General features: G+C 56.5%; 10 protein-coding genes across 10 annotated transcripts; 4 read left to right on the plus strand and 6 right to left on the minus strand.

Annotated features, from left to right (window-relative positions):
• Positions 1–219: 219 nt before the first annotated feature.
• Positions 220–1,480, minus strand: DACRYDRAFT_20944 (uncharacterized protein). Its single transcript, XM_040772156.1, has 4 exons — positions 1,445–1,480; positions 1,240–1,378; positions 603–1,115; positions 220–546 (listed from the first exon to the last, which is right to left on the minus strand). The coding sequence occupies exons 3-4, from the start codon at positions 710–712 to the stop codon at positions 360–362; spliced, it is 297 nt and encodes a 98-aa protein (XP_040631296.1). The 5' UTR covers positions 713–1,115; positions 1,240–1,378; positions 1,445–1,480; the 3' UTR covers positions 220–359.
• A 1,873-nt stretch (positions 1,481–3,353) lies between these two features.
• DACRYDRAFT_20945 (uncharacterized protein) lies at positions 3,354–5,586 on the minus strand. Its single transcript, XM_040772157.1, has 7 exons — positions 5,216–5,586; positions 4,507–5,169; positions 4,423–4,461; positions 4,205–4,378; positions 3,998–4,121; positions 3,738–3,936; positions 3,354–3,672 (listed from the first exon to the last, which is right to left on the minus strand). The coding sequence occupies exons 1-7, from the start codon at positions 5,434–5,436 to the stop codon at positions 3,491–3,493; spliced, it is 1,602 nt and encodes a 533-aa protein (XP_040631297.1). The 5' UTR covers positions 5,437–5,586; the 3' UTR covers positions 3,354–3,490.
• Positions 5,587–5,760: 174 nt separating this feature from the next.
• Positions 5,761–6,475, plus strand: DACRYDRAFT_114736 (NADH dehydrogenase). Its single transcript, XM_040769866.1, has 3 exons — positions 5,761–5,848; positions 5,904–6,040; positions 6,108–6,475. The coding sequence occupies exons 1-3, from the start codon at positions 5,767–5,769 to the stop codon at positions 6,456–6,458; spliced, it is 570 nt and encodes a 189-aa protein (XP_040631298.1). The 5' UTR covers positions 5,761–5,766; the 3' UTR covers positions 6,459–6,475.
• Positions 6,476–6,648: 173 nt separating this feature from the next.
• DACRYDRAFT_20948 (RhoGAP-domain-containing protein) lies at positions 6,649–9,791 on the minus strand. The gene is made up of 4 exons (XM_040772158.1): positions 8,686–9,791; positions 8,335–8,627; positions 6,947–8,286; positions 6,649–6,896 (listed from the first exon to the last, which is right to left on the minus strand). Exons 1-4 carry the CDS (start codon positions 9,466–9,468, stop codon positions 6,772–6,774), a joined length of 2,541 nt encoding a protein of 846 aa, XP_040631299.1. The 5' UTR covers positions 9,469–9,791; the 3' UTR covers positions 6,649–6,771.
• A 2,401-nt stretch (positions 9,792–12,192) lies between these two features.
• Positions 12,193–13,409, minus strand: DACRYDRAFT_20949 (ribosomal protein S2). The gene is made up of 4 exons (XM_040772159.1): positions 13,355–13,409; positions 13,078–13,231; positions 12,467–13,013; positions 12,193–12,415 (listed from the first exon to the last, which is right to left on the minus strand). The coding sequence occupies exons 2-4, from the start codon at positions 13,218–13,220 to the stop codon at positions 12,296–12,298; spliced, it is 810 nt and encodes a 269-aa protein (XP_040631300.1). The 5' UTR covers positions 13,221–13,231; positions 13,355–13,409; the 3' UTR covers positions 12,193–12,295.
• A 211-nt stretch (positions 13,410–13,620) lies between these two features.
• Positions 13,621–15,631, minus strand: DACRYDRAFT_76862 (uncharacterized protein; the record flags this gene model as incomplete). The annotated part of the gene is made up of 5 exons (XM_040776228.1): positions 14,981–15,631; positions 14,605–14,913; positions 14,360–14,557; positions 14,047–14,290; positions 13,621–13,991 (listed from the first exon to the last, which is right to left on the minus strand). The coding sequence occupies exons 1-5, from the start codon at positions 15,383–15,385 to the stop codon at positions 13,621–13,623; spliced, it is 1,527 nt and encodes a 508-aa protein (XP_040631301.1). The 5' UTR covers positions 15,386–15,631.
• An 813-nt stretch (positions 15,632–16,444) lies between these two features.
• DACRYDRAFT_114740 (uncharacterized protein) lies at positions 16,445–18,946 on the plus strand (the record flags this gene model as incomplete). The annotated part of the gene is made up of 4 exons (XM_040769867.1): positions 16,445–16,952; positions 17,022–17,172; positions 17,231–17,506; positions 17,563–18,946. Exons 1-4 carry the CDS (start codon positions 16,580–16,582, stop codon positions 18,944–18,946), a joined length of 2,184 nt encoding a protein of 727 aa, XP_040631302.1. The 5' UTR covers positions 16,445–16,579.
• Positions 18,947–19,322: 376 nt separating this feature from the next.
• On the minus strand, positions 19,323–20,449 carry DACRYDRAFT_20950 (alpha/beta-hydrolase). Its single transcript, XM_040772160.1, has 2 exons — positions 19,754–20,449; positions 19,323–19,708 (listed from the first exon to the last, which is right to left on the minus strand). The coding sequence occupies exons 1-2, from the start codon at positions 20,420–20,422 to the stop codon at positions 19,400–19,402; spliced, it is 978 nt and encodes a 325-aa protein (XP_040631303.1). The 5' UTR covers positions 20,423–20,449; the 3' UTR covers positions 19,323–19,399.
• A 1,041-nt stretch (positions 20,450–21,490) lies between these two features.
• Positions 21,491–23,237, plus strand: DACRYDRAFT_87616 (amidase signature enzyme; the record flags this gene model as incomplete). Its single annotated transcript, XM_040776821.1, has 3 exons — positions 21,491–21,747; positions 21,796–22,050; positions 22,097–23,237. 3 exons carry the CDS (start codon positions 21,491–21,493, stop codon positions 23,235–23,237), a joined length of 1,653 nt encoding a protein of 550 aa, XP_040631304.1.
• Positions 23,238–23,983: 746 nt separating this feature from the next.
• DACRYDRAFT_20951 (uncharacterized protein) lies at positions 23,984–24,560 on the plus strand (the record flags this gene model as incomplete). The annotated part of the gene is made up of 1 exon (XM_040772161.1): positions 23,984–24,560. A coding segment is annotated over exon 1 (166 nt), but the record flags the coding sequence as incomplete, so codon positions are not given.
• Between the last annotated feature and the right edge of the window lie 15 nt (positions 24,561–24,575).

Here is a 24,575-nt window from a genome sequence, read left to right on the forward strand (position 1 = left end):
TATAATACTGCCATCGATTGACCCTTCAGATCACGATCCCCTTCTGATACATAGCATCGTGCCACAACGTGCCGATCCAGACAAAGATGTAGGCAGTCAAATGCCATCGAGGATGTCGCGCAACGCACCCAAACTAGAGTCGAACGCCCCCACAGATCTACGGCGGTATTTCGAAGTCGACAGCGCGAGACCAAGACATGATGCAGCTCATTTCCGGGAAAATCATATCATTCAAGAGAAGAACAGTAAAATGATCAGCTACGGTCCCCTTACAAACCAAACCAAACCAGCCCAGCGTCGTATGTTCTTTGCATACTTACACGCCCAAGCAGCTACAACCCACAACCCACAGCCCCCAGCTACAGGCCAATACCAACGAGGATATACTCTCCCGCAACGGGGAAAGGCGGGCGAGTCACTACCTGCCCACCGACGTACATCATCGCGTGCAAGATCTCGCCCAAGTCTGGGGCTGCCTTGGGCAGGCAGATGACGAGGGACGTACAGGAGAGATGCTCGTCAGCCAATTCGAGGAGTGCGACGATACTGTTCATGAGCGGTCAGTAAGGTGGGATGTGGTGTAGGATAAGTGCGGGACGAACCATTCCTTCAAGTGCACGTTCTCTACCCCCGCACCGTCGACGTACAGCGCCCTCTCCCTCCCGGGGAGAGCAAGCACCGCCCCTTCCCACTTGGCACTCACACCCTCCATATAGCTCGTGATCCGCACACCCCTCGAATGGGGGAGCAACGACACTGCCGAATGTGGAAACACCCGTGCGAGGAAATCGAGTACCTGGCCACGGGCTTGGAGGGGGTTGGCCGCGTGCGGCGAGGGGGTCTTGGGCGGGGAAGGGAGTGGTGTGGGCCGCTTGGGGATCTGGAGCGGGACCGCCGCCGCCGTCGGTGCGGCGGGCCTCGTCCCACGGGTAGGGGGGAACTTGTGGCTGGAAGGAGGGGACGGGAGACCGAACGCGTTGATGAGCGTCGGTTGGGGGACCGCCCGGGTATGGTTATTATGGGTATATTGCGACGCCTGGCTGCCTGTCACACAGCCTGACGACCCGCCCCGTATGTCTGGCGGGCATTTGTCCTTGGGGGTGTCAAAAACGCCACTATTATTAAGTAGGTTAGCGTGTGCGAGAGAAGGGTGGCCTAATAGAACTGCCACAAGCGCCCAGTGGCAGTCCATAGAACCAAAGGGGGAGAATGACAGTGAGAAGAAGTGTTTGTACTCACCCCTGGACCCCCGCTGAAGGTAGTAGAGTAATAGTAGATATTGCCCGGTGCGTCCTCGAGGTTTGCCACAGCAAGTGCACCAGGCATAGCGCTAGTTATCTTCATTGCCCCATCTCCGACGCTGGTGCGAAGAGCGTCGCTGTAGAATATTAATGACCAGGGTCAGTGGATGTGCAGGATGATTTGATAAGGGAAGAGAACACACGTGGGGCGTATACTAAAGTGTTTGTTGGGCGATATATTGGTACTGATTGACATGGTTAGCCAACTTGGGTGTTGCTATTGCGTATTGAACAGTATTGTTGAATGTCGATGAATGGATAATTGTCCGTAATCCGAAGAAAAGATTAATGAACAATGTAGAGCCGTTTCCCTGTCTCACGCGGGAGTACTTATGGACATTCGTAAGTTCATTAGAGACCGGCCCTAAACAATTGCCGAACTCATGCCTTGCCGATGCCGATGTATCACCCTGCCGTATAAACGTGCTTTGGATCGAACGCCGAATTGGGTAATCGGCAGCACCGGTGGGGTCACCATTTCCCATTATAGGAAGCTTCCTCCATCGTGACTAGTCATCCGATACATCTCACACCTAAACCCCCCATCGTGCCGCCCGATCCTCAGAATCCCCCAGAATCTCTCACTCGGCCCTTTGCTTGATCAGGCAAGCCCAGCTATCCAATCCCAGTCTATTATTACATTGTTGACCTTTATCCCTAATATTACCAAGCGCGGTGCCGACGCGCCCGAGGTGAGATAGGCAACTCCTCCCCCGTGATCCCCTGCTTAGCGAGAAGAAGCCCAGCCTCTCGGCCCTTCCAAACTCCGCTCGAGAGAAGGGGCAAGATACGCCCAACACAAGCGCGTCTGGGGTCGGGGCGGAGTCCCCTCTGCTTTTAGTTCGAGGGGGTGATGTTGATCCTGCGTCAGCTGGGGTGTGTGCTGCACATTCGAATTCGAGTTCGGATTCGACGTTCGAACGACGCTCCAAACGACGCTCCGAACGACATTCCGAACGAGGTCCGAAAGGACTACGAGAAGACATTGGAAGGAAGAATGGACCCTATACTACACAGCCTTAGGTAATATCAATTAGAGTAGGATAGTTAGTCCGAAAGTCCGAACCGCTCCGAACGTATCGAGGAGGATTCGAGTACTTCGGATAGGGACGCTTCTTCGACTCTGGTTATCTCCCTCAACTTACCTTATACTTGATACTACACTTTCCCCTACAGTCAATCATTACTTTTGCCCCCTGATTCTCTTTCTGACCACCAGTTCCAATCCTCGAATACCGCTCCACAACACTCGTTTACTAGCCTTTCGAGTCCTCTGAACAACTCCTTCACTTCGGACGCAGATCGACTGTTTAATCGGCGATTACGACACCCCTGTTTCCTGCATCCTGGATGGCGGTTCTGGCATTGTGGGCATCAGCGAGCAATGTTGTGAGCAAATTGGTCTTGGCTACTCTCCAGTGAAAAGTCGGCGAATGGAATCCGCAAATGGGTAGGCATCGGCCACGCTTCTGCCTGGGGTTTCGAAACGCACCGCAAACCCTCGAATCGGTCTTCGGACCTCTCGCTCCTTCGAAACTACCTTCGATTCGGCAGATACAGATACTACAACTTGGAACTACTACCACCTAGGCTCAAGCTACTACTGTACTGTCAAACTCCCCCTTCCAGCGGACTTACTCCTGACGCCTCATTGGGAGGAGTTAGAGTACAGGTGTATCGTGGGTTGGATAACTCATGGTATACGCATGTTAATGTACTGTGTGTACGATACCGACCTGAAACGAGGATCCGGACTCCAATGATCCAAGATCGAGGCTCCAATGACCTATTGACCCAATAACCCAATGATCATATCAACAACTCCATGATTGAACAGCCCGATGATATAGAACTAATGACTGAACCAATGCCAATAATCCAAATCACCCCATGCTCGATCCACGAGCCAAACCGACCGCATACCATCCACAAAGCGATGGACAGATGGAAGGTGTCAAAACAGGAAGTCGAACAGTACCTCCGACTCTTTGTTCACCATCGACAAGACAACTGGGCCGACTGGCTTGCATGCAGAATTCGCCTACAACAATCATATACACGCAGGCACGCAGCACACACCGTTCCTAGCTCACACGGGACGAAACCCACGAATGGGCATCGAACCAATACGGGAAGTCCCCATGCAGGGATCAACAACCGTTCGTTCGCGAAGAGCCAGCGACCTAGATCTACCGGAAATAGACCTCCCCTCTCGTAGACGCGGGCTTCCATTCCCTCTCTCCCCTCAGAGCGCAATACAGGAAGTGTCTTCTAGGACCTGCGATGCCGCTCGCAACGCCTACGCGCGCGCCGAGCGGGGTCGTATCAGTGCCAGAACCGCGTACGCCAAGGGAGAACATGCGGTCGAACACTGCGTGCACGTAAGCGTGAGCGACAGGGAGTGGGGTTAGAAGGGGATGAGATGGGAAGACGTACAGGTAGAGATGTACGTCTTGGCACATGTTTGGCAGCTCAGATGGGTGAGTGTGAGTGGTGGAGAGAGCTCAAGCTGCCTCAGGTAGCGGAAGACCATGCTTGGCTGGGGCGGGCCGAACCGGAGGAGGGAGAGGTAGCCTTGACGCCATTTTTCTTCCAAGTGACGGGCGCAGGTCGTCGGGTCTGGACAGGAGGAGCACTAGGACCGTAATCAGCGAGTGAGTGAGTGAGGTAGTGTAGGAGATGGGAGGCGCACGTACGCAGGTGTAGTCTTTCGCTATGGGCGTGACGCCCAGTTTGAGCAGGCGCTCAAGGAACCATGTTCTTCGTTTTTCGAGCTTGAGCAGCGTATCCCTCGACAGTGTCCTGAGCTCCGAATCTGGCCTGTACATTCTCAGCTCTCCATCATCTGTGAAACCCAGAGCCTGCCAGGTGGGTAGATGAGATAGACAACAGGGAAAACATACCATCCGCCCAGATTGTCCAACACAAACCTGCTCGCTTCCCTATACAGCTCTTCCTCCTCATACAGCTCCGCGATGCGCAATGCCTTGATCGGTTTGCCCGCTGCGTGGGAGAGGAGGAAGGAGAGACACGCGGACTGCAGGTTTGGGGAGATGAGTTTCTGCGAGAGGTGCATCCTTCGTTCTGTCAGCCCAGCTAGGGGGAGGCAGGAAACACGTACAGGTTCTCCACGTTATTCCAGGTGATGGTGCATTCCAGGCTGTCGCACTTCAGCCCCTATCTAAACCAGGGATGTCGGACTCACTGAGGGTACACAAACTTGAGGAAATCGTGGAACGCGCTCGCGCGCTCTTCCTTAAGGTCGATCACGGCCTCCGCGCAGCCGCTCATGCGGGTCACAGGTCTGGGTCTCCTCCCCGCCCTACCGTCCCAGCTTACTCTCACATTCCGTTTCCCCTTGCTAGCGCGTTTCTCCTCCATCGTCGAGCGTCTCGGGGGGCCAGAGGAAAGCGCGCGAAGGGAAGCAGCACGGTGAACACTCGGATCCGCCTCTGCCCCCGCCTCCGCCGGATCCTCATCTTCCCCTGAGCTGTTCCCAGGAGTGGCAGAATCAGGAAGGGGAGAAGCACACTCCTTACACTGGCTCGGGGAGAGGAAATGGAGTGTCGTCTGCGGTGGAGGGGAGGAGCGGGGGTCTGGCTGAGGATCGGTAGCGCCGTCTGATTCTTGCTCTGCTTCCAGATCGGCGGGAAACATCCCTGGCGAGGGTTCGGGAGAATCAGGCGTAGGGGAGACGGATTCCGGGATAGGACCGTGAGAGGGTGAGGGGAGTGGAGGGGGAGTGGAAGACCGAGTGACGGTTATTATCGAGCTGGAGAGGGAGGCTGGACGACCCGTTTCGGCCCAGTTGCCTGAGAGCGCTGCAGCGAAGAAGGGTGAGGCGAATATGAGGACGTCTTTGTGTGCCCTATTATGTGTTATTCCATATATTTCAGATGAAGAGAACGACACACCAGAAAGTCGTGTTCTCCACATTTATCCTCACGGTCCCCGGCCACTCGTTATCCCTCCGAAACGTAGGGTCGACCTCGATTTCCTCGCCCTCATCAAGTCCACTCTCGCTCCTCTGCACATGCTCATACATGTCCTCCGTCCCGCTTCCACTATCCTCTACGTTCCAGCTCGGGGAGGATATGCTCCTCCTAGAATGGTGCGGAGGGGGGAAGACGCCCATTGCCGGGGTGTGATTCTCTGTTGGACTGGAGAGGGATGGGCCTGTTGGTGAGCGTGCTGAGCGGGCGATGAGTATGTGGGAAGGGTTGGAGGATACGGATGCTGCCATGATTTGGGGAAGAGAATGAGAGGGAGAAAGAGAGGGTATATGGTCAAGCGAGGAGAACAAGTAGGCAGAGTGGAGAAGTAACAATCAAGGGTCCGTTCATTGTTCGGTAATGAGACAAAGAACATCTCCGGGTGGCGCATGTAGCACAGCCACACATTACTTGCTTCCCTATCCGTCTCCTCCTTGCTCACTCCATTGAAGCGCACCAAGCTCAGTGCGACGATGGCATCCAAGAAAGCCATCGAGCACTTTGCAGACCACACAAAGTATCATCTCGCACCCCACGGTTTCTGGAAACGTTTCCGTACGCCTTTCTCTCTCCCTTCCCTCCAAGGACTCGCACTGACCGTCTGGTGTAGGCGACGCAGTAGTGATCAACCCGAACGTCTCTTCCGGTCTCCCAGTAGCCAGTGTGAACAGGTACCCACAGCCCGGCAGCAGACCAGAGAAATACGCCACTCCAGCTTCGCAGGCCTCTGATCCTGCTCAGAACCCCGTGCGTCCACCCTTCCCTGACACTAGTACTTCTCCAGGCTGACGCTGACACTCCCGTCTATCCCTAGTATCATAAACGCGATTTCCGCCGCGCCTACCCACAGGTATCGACCGTCTCCCAACCGCTACTCACTTCCCTCCTCCTCCAATCCCCCACACTCGCTGCGCTCCATGCGCCCGAAGCGGCCGCCAGCTCTCTCTCGGCCGATCCGACGCTCTCCCAGCTTCCTGTCCCTCTGCCCGACAAGCTGCCCGACTTGACCGAGGCGCTCCAAGAGCTTAGCGAGAAGACGAAGCTGTTCGATGGTAAGAACCTCCCGCCTGTACCCCCCAGAGTTAGGAAATGGACGGGTATGGTACCCGGGGAAGAGGTGCCGAGGGATAAACATGCATATTTCCCAATGGAGCTGTTCAAATAGAGCAAGCTGAATAAAACCATCCTTTTCTTCTCTTTGTGCGTGGCTGGACGGGGACAACATGATGCACAGGCATGAGCAGTCCGACCTGGGTTATATTGACGCGAGTATAAGGTAAGGTAGTCTCTAACCTCCAACCAATAATAAAGACCGTGACAGAGAGAGAAGAACGCAGGGGGTAGTAAAGAAGGGTATGATTTCTCGGGATGATGATGCAGCCCAGGTATCTCGCGGAAACCGTACAGCGGTACAGGAAGGGGAAATAAGGGAAACGGGGAATAAAAGGGAGGAGATATACTTAAGGTAGAGGAAGTCGTTAGCTGAAAATCTCCGGGTCCGCGAACACGACCGGCGCGTTCTCTATTAGCCATCTTACGGTCTGGGTCTCGCCTGACATGTCGCTGAACTCTCTTGAGCGGTCTTGCGAACGCATCAGAGTTGCTGTGTGCATGTCAACTTGGGATGTGATCAGGATTGAACTGAAGACTCACGTCCAAACACCACACCAAGATTCTGCGAGTTCATCCGGTTGACCTCGGCCAGATTCGTAACTCTATGAAGATGAAGCATGAGGAACTTGACCGTCTCGTAGTGTTCCGCCGGAAGCTGCTTGATCAAAGCCGTCAACGCGCTGCCTCTTGCGTTCTGATCCGGATTCTCCCCTGCGCTGACGAACTTGTCGTGCAGGGCGTGGGTAAACAGCGGGTTCGGTAACGAGCGGAACCACGTCTTGAGCACCGAGGTGATGCTCGAGACATCGTTGTACGCCTCCGTGTCGTTCAGATCGAAGGCGTCATACGGCCCTTTCTCGAATAACTGGGTGATATTCTTGCACTGCGAGCTACCACCAGTCTTCCGGTAGATACCCTCGTAGTCCATCCCTCGCTCTTCGAGCGCCTCGATACATTTTTCGACGATCATGGGCACCATACGTGGAGTATCCCGTGAATCAGCACGGGCTTGCTCAATAAGATCCCGCCCGAACACCGTGCCTTCCATCGAGGTCTTTTCCATTGATGGGCGACGACAAGAAGTCTTGACCAGCATCTGACACCTAGCGTGTGTGACAATGCCGCAGTCTATACAGCGAAGGTGTAGACCCCACATCTTCTCGGCGCAATGCTCACAGCGTGTCAAGCGCAGTATGCTGTGCTGCTGGAAGTTATGCATAGCTGCCAGCGCATTCGGCCGTTCCTGACCATTTGGCAGTGGTGGGGCTGGGGTTGTTGAGGAAGACGCTGGAGCTTTCGCAGTTGACAAGACGTTGGCATTGCTTGAAGACTTGTTGTACCAGCGGAACCTTCTCGCTGTGGTCGCTGTCAATGGCTGCTCCTGAGTATGCAGTTCAGCCTTCTCGATCTTGACAAACCGTTGCGACTCGTCGCGATCCTCCTGACCCAGTAACGAGCCCGTCAAGTTAGTGGAGGTCGAAGCTGTTGTGACGCTAGCTAGACTTTCGTCCGCTCTTCGCATCCGAGAGCCAGGTGGACTGACTAATGCGGAAGGTGGGGTAGCACGAGAGGGTTTTCTCTGGAGTGGTGATGACGTGGGTGCGGGCCTAATGTCGGACTGCGCAAGCACCTGCTCAAGCAGCGCGCTGAGCTCATCATTTCTAGTCTGTAACATTGCAGTCTCGTCACGGTATTGCTGGCGCGCATCTCGCAGTTCCTGGACTTCACGAGCAAGCCGTTCGCGTTGCTGCTGCAAAGCCTCGAGATCTTTCGCATAATCAGCTTTGACCTCCTCGAGTCGTTGACTTAGGGAGTGGCTTGCGCGCAGCGACAGCGCATCCCCATGTAATTGGCTAGGAGGCTCCAGATTGGATGCAGTACTGCATACAGTCAGCTTTAGAAAAGGAGCAGCGATGAAGTAGACTGACGACTTCGAGGCAGCAAGTTCCTCAACCTCTGCGATAGTCACATCCCTCTCAACCTTGAGCTTGCTCACCCTCCGCTGCAGGTCGTCCATTTGTTCCTTCAATACCCGGCCATGTTCTGTAAGACGCATAGACTCCCTCTCCGGTGCCTCGAGCATGGTCAACCGTACGGCCTGGTCCGATACCTTCACCCTCAAACGAGTGACCTCGGCTTCGACCTCCCGCCGGTGAGTGAGTTCACGGTCATACTCCGCCCCAGCAACGTTCAGGCCCTTGACATAATGTTGACTCTTGCGCTACGTAAACGGTCAGGTTAGATCCCGCAGTGATCGTCACGCCACAAAAATCACTGACCTTGACCCCATCGTACTGCGACTTGAGGTCCGTGTACTTCTCAGTCATACTCTCCATTGCGGCAAGCATACCAAGCGCAGAACCCATGTCGAGCACAACATACCCCTGCCTCTCCCCGTCGCGGATCGCGTCTCTCATTTTCTGCAACACAGATTCTGCGCTCAGGACCGGCTCGGGCGATGCGCTGGCCGGCGTGGTACTCGAGTTGAGAGACCTTGCAGACAACGGCCCGAGCACGTCATCTTCTTCGCCAGCCGATGCATCCGAGTGTGAGAGAGAAATGCGCGGACTAGGACTGCGTACCGTGGGCGGCAAGCCGTCGAGGAACGAGCCCGTAACCGGGGGCGCTGAGGCAGTCCCACGGTCCACACTGGCGATGCTCGTCATCGAGGGAGAAGTAACGATATGTCTAAGGCCGGTGGGAGTAACGTCTTTACTGGCTCTCGCCGTTGACCCGCTGTCCCTGCTCACGCTAGGCCACATGTCTGCGAAGCTCCGCGGACCTGGAGGGGCACTCGAAGGCTCTACTTGAAGACCAGCCAACCTCGGGGAAACGACAACAGCAAGTTCTGCAAGGTTTCGCTCGGACTCGCTGTGTGCTACGCGACTGAGGATGTCACTGAAGTCTGTGCCATAGAGGGAGAACCGCATGGGCGGTAGAGCGGGCGCAGCGAGGGTTGACTGATCGTCTTCTCCGTCCGCCTCGACCTCAGGCGCAGGCAACGAATCTGCAATATCGAGGACGGCATCTGCTCTTCGCGCAGCGTCCTCACTACCATCCATGCTTGACCTGATCAGATCCGCTGGGTAATCCCCTTCCGGTGGTTCTCTCGACTCTGAATCAATGACGATCACGTCATCCCCGAACTCCATGCCCATCCCAAGGCCAACAACACCATTCGCATCCTGGCCCTGGCGACCTCTCCATTCCTTCGGAGGTGGCGTCGGAGGAACATCCGGGCTGCTTTTTCTGGGTTTTCCAGATGCACCTCGCACAGGACTGGGTTCACGACTGCGCCCACGCATCTGTGTCGGAGGGAAGGAGTGTACGTCATGTGGGAGTAGGCTTGGACTTGGGCTGCGCGCCCCTTCCGGAGAAGGATTTGCAGAATGATATGAATTAGGAGAGGGCGAGCTGCGATGGGAAGGTGGTTGGGGGGAAAGGGAACGATTTGACGGTGGCGGCGAGGGCCTATCGGCAACGAAGCTCCGGCGATGCAGGTCGCTAGGGTCGGACAGGAGGAAGCCGTTCATCATTGCTGAGCGTCGGTTAGGGTGGGCAGCGATGCCTCCGCTGTGGGAGGGAGGTTGCAGCGAGCGACCGCCTGGCGCGACATTGAAACCCAGTCCGGTCGGGGACGGGAGAGGTGAAGGCAGCTTTGGCGATGGGGCACGCAGATCGTCCCACGAGCTTGTCACGAGCGGTGGCACTGCGGGTGATGGGATCCGAGCAGGTGTGGGTGGAGGAGGATGGTTTGGCTTGCGTGGACGAAGGGGCTCCACCTCCATCTGCCCTGGCTGCACGCTAAAGCTCTGTCGCTTTGCGCTGGCAAACTCGGTCGCCGAGTCGATGAACGGCGTCGTGTTGGGAGTGTAGAAGTGGGTTGACGTGGGGGAAGAAGGCACGGGAGGGATAGTACTCCCGCTTGTATTCGGGTCGCGAACAGTGGGGGACGAAGTTGGGAAGCCGTTCATCCCTTCTCCTCCCGCAGACGTGGGAGTCGGTACCGTTGTTTCTCTGCCTTCCCTACCCTCCCGTCCAGAACTGGGTTTCCTGCTGAGATGCGGCACAGGTGACTGTATCGTCGCGTCAGCATGTCGCCGCAACCTGTTGTTTATCCAGTCACGCACCTCGCCTTCCGTTCGCTCCTTTTTCCGCTTGCTCTTCCTCCTCTCCATCGCTCTCCTACTTCTCGCCGCCTTCTCATTATGGCAAGGCATACAATATATCCCATGGTTCGTCTTTGCAAATACGAGGTCTTCAATCTTCTTCTGGCACTGCTGACACTTGAAGCAGGCCGAGTGGTACGTAAGGTCACCCGTCATGACTGCTTCGTCTTGAATGGGTAGACCACATGCAGAACATTGGTAAGTGCAATCCATGCAGACGGGCGAGCCGTCCGCGAGGATCAGGAGTGTCATCTCTGGCTTTGGATGTGTCAGGAGGCGCATTCATGCCGTAAATGCGTACGTACATGAACTTTCTTCTTGCATGTCGAGCAAACAAAGCTATCCCAGCATCAGTACACGCCTATTACCATTCCATAATGTTTACCAGTCCATATGCCAAAGCGAGTCCCTTTACGACGACATCAGTACTGGGCGCAAACTAGCGCATATATCTACCCACCTGAGGGCTATAACCAATCCATGCTGATCAGCATCGATCGCGTTCCCGCACCCGAAGCACGGCTGTCCCATTGGGTTGATGGCTGCATTTGGGTCGCCCAGGGTAGATGCCTGATGCACTATAGCCGCCATCTGTGTCGACTGCTTAATTGGGCTGTCGAACGCGCTGGGTCACCGCCTAGAGACGAGCGACGCGTCGGTCGCGCGGTAACGAGCTGGCCAGCAGGGGATGCTGCGTCGGGGGAATGTCCTTGCCGTCGTGGACGTTGCAAGCTGACTTAAGTCGAGCAATTGACTAGATGAACGTTGAGGATGAGTGAGCAATTATGTTGGGCACCCCTTGTTTGTGAGCGTGTGCTTATTGGCTTCCGTGTGACCGGGGACGGACCCGTGCAGTGTGGCTTCACAGGGAACGGACGGGTGTTTATTTCGAGGCCAAGTGTCCCTTTCTAATCCCCATTCCATTCCAATTTCAATTTCCATTTCTTCTTATTTCCCTTCTGGCCCAATCATAATGTTTCATACAATAAACTAACATAGCATTCCGATCTCCCTTGCTTCCAAAGATACATTCATCTGTCGAACCGCAATTCCGCTGATCCAGACATAGCTCCCATTCCGGGGTCACCCCCTCCGCCGACCCCATTCTATTATTTGACTTGAAATGTATTGAATGCACAGACACCAACATCCGCCAACCGCATGCGATCTATTCCGGCGCAGCATGGCGCTTGGGAACCGAGCAGGAGTACTGTAACCCCCCTTGGCCTCTTGCGGGGTCAGCAACAACAACATTAATGTAACAACCCGTAGGTTTCCCACTCAAATTTTCTCACCATAGGAGGGGTGATACAACGCCAAGTCGTCTACCGCTGTCTGACGCACTCCGCTGTGCTCGGCCACACGCGCCCAATCACTGATGCTCATGGGTTGCCCGCGCCCGACCGCGTGCGCGTTCTGGGCCACCAAATGGGAAAGTAAGTTAGATGGGATCTGGGCCTTGATGCCGCTACTTCGGACTGCGCAGCCTTCTTTGAGGAGATGGTCCGCTCATAACCCCAATTATAGAAACTCAGATTCTCGCTGGCAGATATGGCGGAATTTAGCGACGTTTATCCCACGACGACGGTAGCTCAACAACGGGCACAACACCGGATGCCGAAATAATCAGCCACTCATATTTTGAACAGCGACATATAACATGGGGTTACATAATCGCCTCGCCCACACACATGCACAAGAACAAAGAGAAAACAGAAGCCTAGTACCCAACCCGCTTAGCAGTGAGCTGCAGATGAGCAGAGTGCATATCGAACGGCGTCTTCGTAAGCTGTGACTCGGGCCAGAGATCCGGCGTAACAAACGCGTACGTCTTCGTGATCTGCCAGATAAATTAGCGATGGCTCTATCAGAAACCAACACAGCAACTTACAGCAGCGAACGTTGCTTTCAAGAAGTTACCCATCGTGGCGGTGGAACCCTTGGACTGCGTGTATACATCCTGGACACCAGCGAGCTGGAGCAGGCGCTTGCTTGCAGGCGCAGCGACGATACCGGTACCACGGGGTGCGGGAATAAGACGGCACATGACGGAGCCGACCTTGCCAGAAACCTTGCTAGGCACGGTATGGGGTTCACCGAGATGGGCACCCCAGTACCCTCTCCGCACAGGGACGACAGAGAGCTTGGCAAGGATGATGGCTCCACGGATAGCGGTGGCGACTTCCTTTGCGCACTTGACACCGAGCCCGACGTGCCCATCGCTGTCGCCAATAGCGACGAACGCCTTGAAGCGGGTGCGCTGACCGGCACGCGTCTGCTTCTGCACGGGCATGATCTTCATCACTTCGTCCTTGAGCCGGGGGAGGAAGATGTCAACAATCTGGTACTCCTTGATCGGCAGAGAGTACAGGTAGATCTCCTCGATGCTCTTGATCTTCCCATCCTTCACAAGACGGCCCAGCTTGGTAACGGGCGCCCTAGCCAACAATCAGTATCTGCCGTATGACGCTGAAGAATGAGAATGAAAGAGAGGGAACGCACCACTCCTTCTCCTCGTCCTTGCGTCCACCACGCCCCCTGCCGCCCCGGCCACGGGGACCACCACGCCCACGCCCACCACGGCCAAATCCACCCCTGCCCCTGCCTTCGCCTCCAGCGCCAGTTCCAGTTCCACGATCAGCCATCTTTAGTTAGTCTATGAGCAAGGGGTCAGCTCAATCCTCCAACTCGGGAACCCATCCATCGGCGTCGCCTTCCCCCAACTCACGCTAAGCTCGCCGAGGGGCAGTAGACGGGGAAGGGAAGGGAAGGGACTCACAGGAAAGGAAAATGAAGAGGGATTACAGTGCGGAACGTCGAGTTTGGGAAGGGAGACGACGAGCTCACCAGAATTAGGTGGTCCGAAATGAGACGGAAGCTAATTTTCTAGAGGAAGAGGCGCGGGAAGCGTGTCTCCGAGAGGTCGGGCGGAGAAACTCGGCATACACCCAACTTGCTCCTGTGGGAAAACTGGTAAATATTACAAGTGCACAAGTAAGATACACTCCATGTCCCAAGCGATAGTCTACAACCCCACGCTCCTCCCTAAACCTCAAACCCTCTCTCAGCCATCTGCTCCTCAAAATACTTCTGCAGCTTGTTCGCATTCTTCACATACACGCTCTCCAGCTGGTTAAACGCACGGCAGTTGTCAAACATCAATATGACATCATCATAAAAGTCCTTAAACGCCGCATACTGGGCGTTGTCAAGCTTGTGCTCGATAGAGGACAGGTCAACAGGCTGCGGGATCGTGTCGTAGTACTCGGGCACTTCGTCTTTCGGCACAGGCTGGAGGAACGGCCAGCTGGCGTTGTGTGTCTGGAGATCTTGAAGCAGGTGTTTCATCTTCGTATGCTGGGGACCTTTCATGTGCCTATCAAGTGCGTCCTGCTCATATGTCCACCCGGTCTCGCCTGGGTACTGTCAGGCTCTCCCAACCCAGCAAAAACGAGCAAAAGCGGGGCTCACATAAACCAGGAACGTCCTTTGCGTCCAACCGCCAGACTTTCTCCTCCTCCTCCCCCTTAGCGAGCTTGACAACTTTCCCGGGGGGCTTGATACCCCTCGCTTCGCGGTCCTTGAACACCTGAAGGCCTTTGTATACCTTCCCGCCTGTGGAGTTGGCAGCGATTATAGCGCGGATATCGTCCCGTTGGCGGATGAGCGCGTCGTGTAACTCGAGATACTTGAATTTCGGGGGGAGGAACGTGCACTAGCTCCCACAAGCACCGACGCAACCGCATTAGCACGAACTCTCCCATGGGACTAAAGAATAGCGCACCTGCATGATCGTCGCCCCTTCGTAATCCTTGATATACCCCGCCCACCTCTCGCGTGGGAGAGTGATCTCCTTCGTGAACCCCTGCTTACGGAAATACCCCACAGCGTAATTATCCGCATACGTGAGGAAATGGTTGATCCCGGGCATCGCTTGGCGCAAGTAGTCTTTCAGGTGGTTCATCAGATGCACGCCGTACCCCTTCATGCGATGAGCACACAGGTACGATATTGAGGGAGAGAGCACACCTTGCTCTGTTCCGCACTGTCCACCGCGCAGAATACGATCTCTGCAAACCCCCTTTTCTCAAACGACCGAAACGTGATCCCTCCCACGACTCTCAAGCCTTTCTTGACAACCGCGAGCGCACAATGATTGGGGTCAAAGACGAGCTTGGCGATGTACTCTGGGGGCATGTTTGGCAGTTGTTTTTGGAAGAGATTTTTGAGCCCGGTCAGGAGGATCGACGTTTGTGGCTTGAGCAGCGTGGGGACGGGGAAGAAGCGGATGATGGACATCTGTTCTTCTAGTACTGCTGGGCGGGTTTTACGCTGCGGCTACGAGGGGGGTAGGTGTAGGTGCTCAGTAAGCACTTCAGTCATGACGAGAATGGGGAACGCGCACTTTAGCAGCCTTCTCTTCCTCCCTCTCCCCTCCCTGAGCACCAGCAAGCATACTCCCTCCTCCTCCAGGCAACCGTTTCCCCGCCCCTCCCACAGCCTTCTTATGCCCCACGACCGGTGTTCTCAGCACACTCGGGCTCCCCCCGGCCGGGGTACGGGGGAACGTCGTTTCCAGCGGGAGAGCAGCCGCGAGGGGTTCTTCACCCGACTCGTCCCCCTCTTCCACGTCCAGCGCTAGATCAAGGTCGTCCGCCTCAGCGCGCTCCTCTGCCTCCCGTTCCTTCTTCTTCCTTTCCCTGTCTCCGCCTGGTTCCGCCTTCCCCTCGAGAGGAAGGTCGATCGGCGGTGTTTGACGAGCTAGTGTTTTCCCCCCGAGTGTCGAGCGGCCCTGGGCATTGGTATGCATGGAGAGGGGCACGTCGGGCTCGTCTTCGGATAGGTCGCCAACGGTGTTTGTTGACTCGGAGGAGGAACCGTCTTCTTCGTCGTCAGGTTCAGGCTCGACAGGCTCGTCAGGCTCCTCGTCCCCTTCCTGTGGACCTTCCCCTTCCTCTCCCTCACCTTCCTCACCTTCGCCTTCAGCTTCAGCTTCTCCCTCCCCTTCACCTTCAGCTTCAGCTTCTCCCTCCCCTTCACCTTCCTCTTCATCCTCATCCTCTTCCTCTTCCTCATCTTCCCCCTCCCCCCCTCCCCTTCAGCATCCTCAACCCCCACCCCAGCCTCCGCAAGACTCTCCATCCCCGGCATACCCAACGTGGACATATCCAGTCCCAATCCCAACTCCGTAAGTTCCCTAAGCTGCTGATCGAGTGTCATCCCCCCCTCTGCGTCCCCTACCTCTCCCACTCCCACTCCTTCCCCCTCCCCTTCTCCCTCTCCTTCCCCGGTAGCTCCAGGTACGGGAACAGAAGGCGCATCAACAGGACTCTCAGTCAACGGGCTGCTCTTCGGACTCAGACGCTGACGTTTCGCAGGACTGGGGTTTTCTGCCTCTCCTCCTTCTGTGTGAGGGGGAGGAGAAGCAGAAGGAGAAGAGAGAGGGGAGGAAGGTGCTCGTTTCCTCTTTGGTGGCATGGGCGTTGAACAGTACTAGTGCTAGTGCTGGTGCTGGGTGTATGCTCCTGATGCGTCTTCGCCACAATGAACCCTAGCTGTTGCTGACATAATGGCTTATTTTGGCATGTGATCCCGTGTGGCTGTGTTTCGCACGAGCCGGGTGAATCGACCGAGCGGCAAATGGGTGAGCGGGCAAAAGAGGGGAAAGGGAGCAAGGGCAACGTTAGTCGCACGCTTGGTTGTCACTGCTCATCCTACATTAACCCCTTCAAGTATTCAACGCCAGGACTAGTCAAGGAGATATCACAGCTAGAAGAGAGTGAATCTGATTGGACAGAACTCGTACAACTGGACAGGAAAAGGAAGAACGCGATTGGTGGGAGGGGGATCACACGCACGCACACACGCAAGCAAGTGAACAAGCAAACATCGTCGCCGCATACATCACACTCACCCCTGTCATCCTTTCTCACTTCACTCTCATCCATTTCACACCTCTTACTCAAACCACCACCATCTCCTCCTCCTCACACTCCTCCCCACCATGCCCCCCCGTCGATCAGCCCGCCGTCCCCCAACATCCACCGCACCCTACCCCCCATCCCTAGCCTCCTCCGACACACCCGACGCACGCCCCACATCACGCAGCAAAACCAGCCACAGTCGCAGTCCCGACCGCTCCCACTCCTACTCCCACTCGCACGAGCCAGAACTCTCCCCCACCACGAGGAAAAAGAAACGCTCGCCCTCTGCTGCCTCGAAGGAGGAGGCGGAGCTCAAGCTCGAAGCTGAAAATGACAACGAGAACGATAACGAGGAAAAGGACCTGCCTGAGGTCGACCCTGGTGCTGAGGTAGAAGAGGAAGAAGGGGAAGACGAAGATCTCGGAGAAACCCGTTGCTGGTGCGGGAACACCGGTACGCCCCCTCTCCCTTACATACGCGTACCCGCACACTGACCCCGACTCTGTAATATCGCACATACAGACGACGACGCGTTCCAGATCCAATGCGAGATATGCAAGATGTGGCAGCATGGCCCCTGTATGGGCTTTACAGACCAGAGCGAGGTCGAAGGGGAGAACTTCCACCATTGGTGCGAGCTGTGCAGGCCCGAACTATGGGGCACTGATTTCCGGTACGTCCGCCCATCACACGCACACGCTGCATGTTCACTGACGGACTGTGGCGAGCAGCCGACTGACCCGTTCGGCGAAACATAAACGCGCGCCCTCGTCCGGTGTCGCACTTGTACACGCGACATCTCCCGCCCTCGCGAGAGAGCCAGAGCCACACAGCCCGCTCATGGCCCGCGAGCCAAAGCGGCGCGCGACGATGAACAGCAGCGCAGCGGCATTTGATGCTGAAGAGCGTGGGCTGCTCGGTCCTCTGCCTCCGAGCGTGGAGGAGGAAGGCGATAGGCGAGGGGGGAAGAAACGCCGTCGTGCAGATGATCAGGATGTCGCTTCCGCGTACGCGCTCACCCTTCCACACACACCACACCATCAACTAACACCGTTTTACGCAGGACGATGCCTACCCCACCCCCTGCACCTCAGTCCCGCTCCCGCCCCTCCCGCTCAACAGCAAACACCACCCCATCTAAACGTCCCCGCGCAGCGCATCACAAAGCCAAGGACCCTCCTTCCCCCGGGGCAGTCTTCCCGGTAGGGTCGAACATCCCAGACCATCTAAGTCATATGAGCTTCATGTTTACCAACCCTCCTGGCAGCCGGCCTGCTTCCGCCCAAGGGGGGAGCCGGAGCGCCAACAGCGCGTTCAACACCGCCAACGCCAACACCAACTCCAACACTAACTCCAACACCAGCAACGCCCTAGGCCTAGGCCTAGGACTGATGGGCACAGGAAGACCAGGCACAGTACCGATCAACGCCTTCTCCCTCCCAGCGCTTGTCCAGCATTTCCCAGGCGTGAGAGCACATGTGGACATCTCACCTGTGGTGACACCTGGGGAGTCGCCCGATTCTCCAGGTGTGGGTGGGACTCCTGTTGCTGTTACCCCTGGTGCTGGCGTTGCTGCTTCTACCAGCGCTGGCGCTGGCGTCGGGATCGGCGTCGGGGTGGCGTCATCCCCCAGTACGCAACCTCCCCCCGCACCAGCCGCCCCAACCGCCCCACCACCCTCCTCCACCACCACTACCACCCTCCCCGCCCCCGCCCCCGTTCCAGCCCACGAACTCGCCACCTCCCTCTCACTAAAATGTAAGATCAAATGGCCCTCCAAAAGGATCACGAGCCAGGAGATGAAAAAAAGGGTAGGGGCGATGTTGATGTGGGGTATGAGGGTGGGGAGCGAGTTGGAGAGGAGGGAGGAGAGGGGTCGGGAGCTTGGTCTATGGGGGTTGGGAGGGTTGGAGGGGGTGGGGGCGGGAGGGGGCGGGGGGGGCGGGGGGGTGGGCATCCCTATCCTGGAGGACCAGAGCTTGCCGAGGAAGGGGATCGGACGCCAACCAAGAGAGGGGGAGATCGTGGACGGGAATAGGATAGGGCCGAACGTGGTGGACGAAACCCTCAATAGGTCCATGAGGACGCTTTTGCCCGATGCGTTAGATGCGTTAGACGCTCAGGCGCAGGGGCGAGCCCAACCTGTTACTCTCACGGGTCGTTCTATCGTCGCCGTCGCCGTAACCACCGCAGCCGCTAGCCCTCCCCTTCCCCCCACCCGCCCCGCCCCCGCCCCAGCCCCAGCTGCAGACCAAGCATCAGCAACACCCTCAGCATCAGCACCACCCTCAGCATCAACCTCAGCATCAGACCTCTCCCTCCTCTCCCAAGCTGTAAACCTCAGCTCCTCTTCCCAGGCGCAGGACCTCCTGCGCCAGCTGAACCAGAGGCTTGTACAGGTTAACGAGCTTTGGAATATGAGAGTGGAGCTGGAGGGGAGGAGATGAGCGTGCAGCGCGGGCCTGCTGGGCTCGGGAGTTGGAGTCGGAGTTGGAGTTGGAGTTGGCTGGCCTCTCTATGGTTGATGTATCGGTCCCTTTTTCTCACTCTGTCTCTGTGTGTCAATTTCCTATTGGGAACCGTGCTATCCCGGGCTCCCCTCACGTCTCTCCATCCCTTCTCCATCCCTCAGTGTACGCGTTCTAGCATTCTTGTTCCTCCCTGTCTTCTCCCCAGTAATGCCTCGGGGGAGTGACCGGATACGGATACGTTGTATGATCTGCCTTGGCCCTTGGGCGGTGTAATCTATTGATCTTTCTTGCTCCAATTGCAAAGGACAACACGTGACGGGTGGATTGAGAGTGTTCCTATTCGTACATCCAGCTTTGTTCCAGTAGCCCAATCCCCGATTCCCAATTCCCAATTCCCAGTTCCCGAGTCCAATTCCCATCAACCCTCGCCTAAGGCCACCATAAAGCCAACCATTCCCTCGTGACACTCACACACTCTTCCTCCCTCTCGTTCACCAAAAAGTGGCCCGTGCCCTCATCGCCCACACTCACATGGCGCACCTTGCTCTCTTCCCCCAGGGCGCTCCAGATGCCCGCGACGTCCATCGACCGATGTAAGTGCAGCGAGGAGAGCGAGAGGATCGGAATGTGGAATGGTGCGGGGGGCTTTTCCGCTCCAGGGGGGAGGAGGGCGAGCGCTTGCGTGTATTCCAGCAAAGGCAGGTCGTTTTCCAGATCATGTGTCGCTCCGGCCCGATACTGCTAAAGTAAGCCTTAGCCAGCTTCTGGGAAAAGAAAACGTACATCTTCACATGCCCCGCGGATGGCGCGCATCCCCCCTGGACCGCAGTACGGCTGCACGCTATCGCTCACCCATTTCTGGTGCACGCCCCCGCCCTCTTTTTCCCGCTCCGTCCTCCCCATCCAGCTCTTGATCGTCGCGTGCATGTAGGCTGTCGGGCGGCCTTCGATCAGCATCTCCGGGATCGGATGCGGCGCGGAGAGGAAGATCCAGTGATAGCTTCTCCTCGTCGCTGCGTGGAGGTTATTCTCTAGGGACATGCTCTCCCACACATGGGCGGTAGGAACAATATCGAGTACTCCGAGTCCGCACACAAGTTGCGGGAAATCGAGGGCCATACGGTATGCCAGCCGCGCACCCCGGTCATGCCCGTAGACGATGACTTTGGTGCCTTCTGCACAGGGCGGGTGTAGCTCGTAGATCAGGTGCGCGAGGTCCTGCGCCATCTCCCGCTTTGAATGGGAGAGGCTTGACCCGTCCGCCGAGGGCTCTTTCGTGCTGTGGCCATACCCAGGGAGATCGGGGATCAAGATGTCCCAATCGCGAAAGTGCTTTGCGAAGGAGTACCACATCTTGTGATTCTGGGGATAACCATGGAGGAGCACCAAGAGCGGACGTTGAGACTTTCCCTGCGCTGCCCTCGACCCGTTGAACGAGTCCTCCGAAGTCATGTAGAGGGCAAAGAGCCATGCGCCGCTAGGTACCTGGGTGGTGGTGGCTTGCGCGCCCAATGGGTTCTGGAGGGGTGCCTCTGGTGAGCGTACACGGGTGAGCGGTGCGCCTGAGGTGTACGCAGGCAGCTTGTTAGGCGTCAGACTAGTCATCTCTTTTTCCCCTCTACAATTGTTGCCCTTATTTGACTTGTGTGGGTTGTGGATGTCCGTGGGAGAGGTGTTAATTAAACACATCGGAGCCGCCCGTCACGGGTCGACGTTGACCCAAACAACACGCGCCGCACATTACACCGGCATTACCTCGGCTCCGACCGGGTCCCTTACATTGTTAAGATGACGTGAGATCGGCATCTCGGCTTGCTGATGATCTTGGCAGTTGATGATGTTGTCCGCTGCTTATCTTCGACTTTTCTCCTAAGCTTGCTAATAGAGCCTGGATATCTGCTGCCTCATCTGGTCATGACTCTTTCTGCTGTGGGACTGGAGACAATGGTGTCTGCGTGACTCGAGGAGCTTATGAACTGTCATAAGCATCAGCTCGGCATCCGCTGTGGGTGCGGTCCGAACTTCTATCTGCCCACTAGTACTTATCTCTCGCACTCTCCCATCCTGTCAATTCCCTGCTCCTTCCCTCCATCCACCACCAACAAGCAAGACAAGCCCCAACTCTACTTCTCGCCCAACCCAACACCGTCAATTCAGTTCCTACACAATCCCTAGACTTAACATGGCTCGGCCTCCATCTGCATCTGCTTATCTAGGTCCAATCCCCTCTGACTGGCCTCCACTGTTCCCACCTGGGGGGTGTTATGATCCAGCCTGAAGATCTTGGCATGCAAGGTTATTCGTTAATGATGTGCACGGCATGAAGGCAAGGCGCTTATTGGTCTGTTGGACGAAGGACGGGGATGAGAAGGCGCAGACGTGCCCTAAATGTTCAGGAAGGAAGTCTAATTCTGAGATGGGATTCGAACCCCTCAGAGGGTATATAAATCCCCTTCCTACACACAAGGCGGCAGGCGCTCGAGCAACTCGCAGCCCCTACCCTCCCACAATCACAAAACCATGCGTATCCTTCCCATTCTCTCTCTGTTGCTCGGGGCGACAGCCACCCTCGCCGCCCAGCCAAAGCGGCATATTCCGCGCCACTGCGTCCTCCCGGACCTGTACGACGCGAGCGTGAAAGAGCTCTCGAACGGGATGGAGGCTGGCTGCTTTACCGCTGTGGACCTTGTCAAGGCCTACTTGGCCAGGATTGGGGAGGTCAACGAGGAGCTTCATGCGGTTATAGAGACTAACCCTGATGCGTTGGAGATCGCTGCGTACGTCTGCATCATACACTATTTGACTACAATTGAGCGGTAGAACAGGCAACTGGACAAAGACCGCGCAGCGGGGATTATCTGGGGTCCGCTGCACGGGATCCCCGTGCTCGTAAAGGACAACATCGGCACAGCAGACAAGATGAACACCACGGCAGGGTCGTACGCTCTCCTGGGGAGTATCGTGCCGCGCGACGCGCACGTCGTCAAGAAGCTCCGCGCGGCGGGAGCGATCATCCTAGGCAAGGCGAACCTAAGTGAGTGGGCATATTATCGCGGAAGTGGGATCAGCAACGGGTGGTCGTACGTGTTTCCTTTACAAAGTGATGACGATGCTGAGGGAGTCCAGTGCCCGCGGTGGGCAGACCTCAAACCCCTACTACCCGAAGGGCGACACCTGGGGCTCCTCATCCGGCTCTGCAGTAGCCGCCGCGGTCGGCCTTGCTGCCGTCACCCTCGGCTCGGATACGGGGGGATCCGTAATCTGCCCTTCAGACAGGCAGAACGTCTTCGGCATCCGACCCACGCTCGGCTGGGTCTCCCGTGCTGGAGTAGTGCCATTGTCAGAACATCAGGATACCGTCGGGCCCATCACGCGCTGGGCTGCCGACTCCGCCCTCGTACTCGAGATCATCTCCGGCCCTGACTATAGAGATAACTACACCCTCGCTCAGCCGGACGTCGTACCCCGGTACACGTACTACCTAGACGAGCACGCGCTGGAAGGGAAACGCATCTGTGTCCCGCGGCAGGTGTTTAACCAGGACAACGTAACGCACAACGATCCCAGCATCGGAGTCGCGTTCAACAAGTCCCTCTTGGAGATCGCGGGTTTGGGAGCGACGATCGTCGACCCTGCTGATATGCCTTCTGTCCTCTCCGGCCTTTACCCGGCGAACGTCTCCACCGGCCTGGTGTTTGCTACGGACTTTAAGGTGGATATCAAGAACTACCTCTCGGAGCTCCTGGATATCCCTACGGGGGTACACGACCTTTCCGACCTGATAGAGTTCAACATCGCGCATGCAGACCTGGAGCTCCCCCAGCTACAAAACAACCAAGCGAGCTGGCTGACCGCAAACGCCACCAATGGGCAGGATAACAGTACCTACCTAGCTGACGTCTGGCTTGACTACTATATTGGGCGCACGGCGGGTATCCACGCTACGCTAGACAAATACGGGTGCGACGCGATCGTCCTCCCCTCCGAAGGGCGTACGACGACGATAGCGACGATCGCCGGATGCCCGATCATCAACGTCCCGCTGTCCTATTACCCAGATACAGTGAACGCGACGGCGATTCATAATGGCACGCAGTTTTTCCCTGCGCCGGGCATTCCTTTTGGACTGAGCTTTTTGGGGAGACAGTGGGAGGACGCGGGCTTGTTGGGCTTGGCTTACGCTTATGAGCAGGGGACGAAGCATCGACTGGAGAATAAGGCGTATAAGAAGGCGACGCCGAAGACTCAGTTGGCGGATGTTATGTAATGCGAGTATCATTGTTATGCGATTGTTGTAGTTAAGAGTACGTAGCATCTTTTGATACATTGATGGGATGAGCGCCTAAATGGGGATTGATGGACATGATATGATGACACGATGACACGATAATGATGATGAGTAATGAATAGATGATATAATGAGTGTACATTCGACGTAGCGGAATTCTGACTTTTTCCGTCCGGAAAGTGCCGATAACTTTTTGAGTGCGACGATTTCTATATTTGGCTGTGCACTTTCCTCTTCCTTTCGTATTCCTTACGTCAGCACGGGATCAATCGCCGCAATTTGTTCTTTCCAACGTACACTCTCTCATCTCTCCTCTCTCTCTCTCTTACCATCACCATCAAGCACAACAGCAGCAACAACAGCAGCTGGATGGTTGTCCCCTCACAGTCGACGTTCATCTCTCCCACAACTGCATCACTGGCACAACACGCACATGGCACAGTGCGCATCGTATTGGCTTGTCATTGCGTAGACGACAAGGACTTGTATCTCCAGCCGTAGAGGTGCAATACTGATCACAAGAAGAAGGAGAAGGAGAAGACGTAATAGAACGATAACTAGGACTAAAGCAGCAATCATGTCCCAACTACAACAACATACCCTCCATCCCAGCAGTACCCCTCCCAACCTCGCCCCAGCCTCACCCACCTCCTCCACCTCCCGTCCTCCATCTTTCGCCTACTTCGAGCTGCCCGACCCATCCCACCCAACCGACAACCCGCAGGAGCAGCAGGAAGACATCTACCGTAACCCCAGTCCACCTGGTACACCCTGGATAGGTGCAGGGCACCCGGAACCTAGGTCCCCAGTGTATTACGAGCTGGACGATCCGCGTACTCCCCGGCTTCAGTATGAGGACTCTCGTTCTCCAAGGCTGCATTTCGAGCCTGAGAGGGAAGACGACCACGTAGAGCGGAGGGACATGCTCCAGCATCCGCATCAGCATCAGACCCCTCACATCCCCGAGCATACACCTCGTATGCCCTTCCCCCTCCCCTCCCCCCTGACGCTCAAAGCCGACCGTCCCCCCGCTCCGCCAACGATCCACATCACCCCCGCTGCCTACCCCCCTTACTCCCGGGGCGTGAGCATCAAGCGCAGGAATACGATTGCCAGCACGGTGAGCGCCACGTCGGGGACGTCGACGAGCAGCAGCAGTACTGGCTGGGGCCCGATCCAAGGGTTGGCGAACCTCGTCGAGCGCGCGATTGCTAGATGGGCAAGGCACGCGCATTCTACTTCGTCGGAAGCGAGCTCTTCCCGCAGCAGCCTGATCTCCTACCCTACGTATAGGGCGCCCCCGAGGACGGAGAGGCT

This window comes from Dacryopinax primogenitus (assembly GCF_000292625.1).
Source record: "Dacryopinax primogenitus strain DJM-731 SS1 chromosome Unknown DACRYscaffold_4, whole genome shotgun sequence".
Classification (NCBI taxonomy): Eukaryota; Fungi; Basidiomycota; class Dacrymycetes; order Dacrymycetales; family Dacrymycetaceae; genus Dacryopinax; species Dacryopinax primogenitus.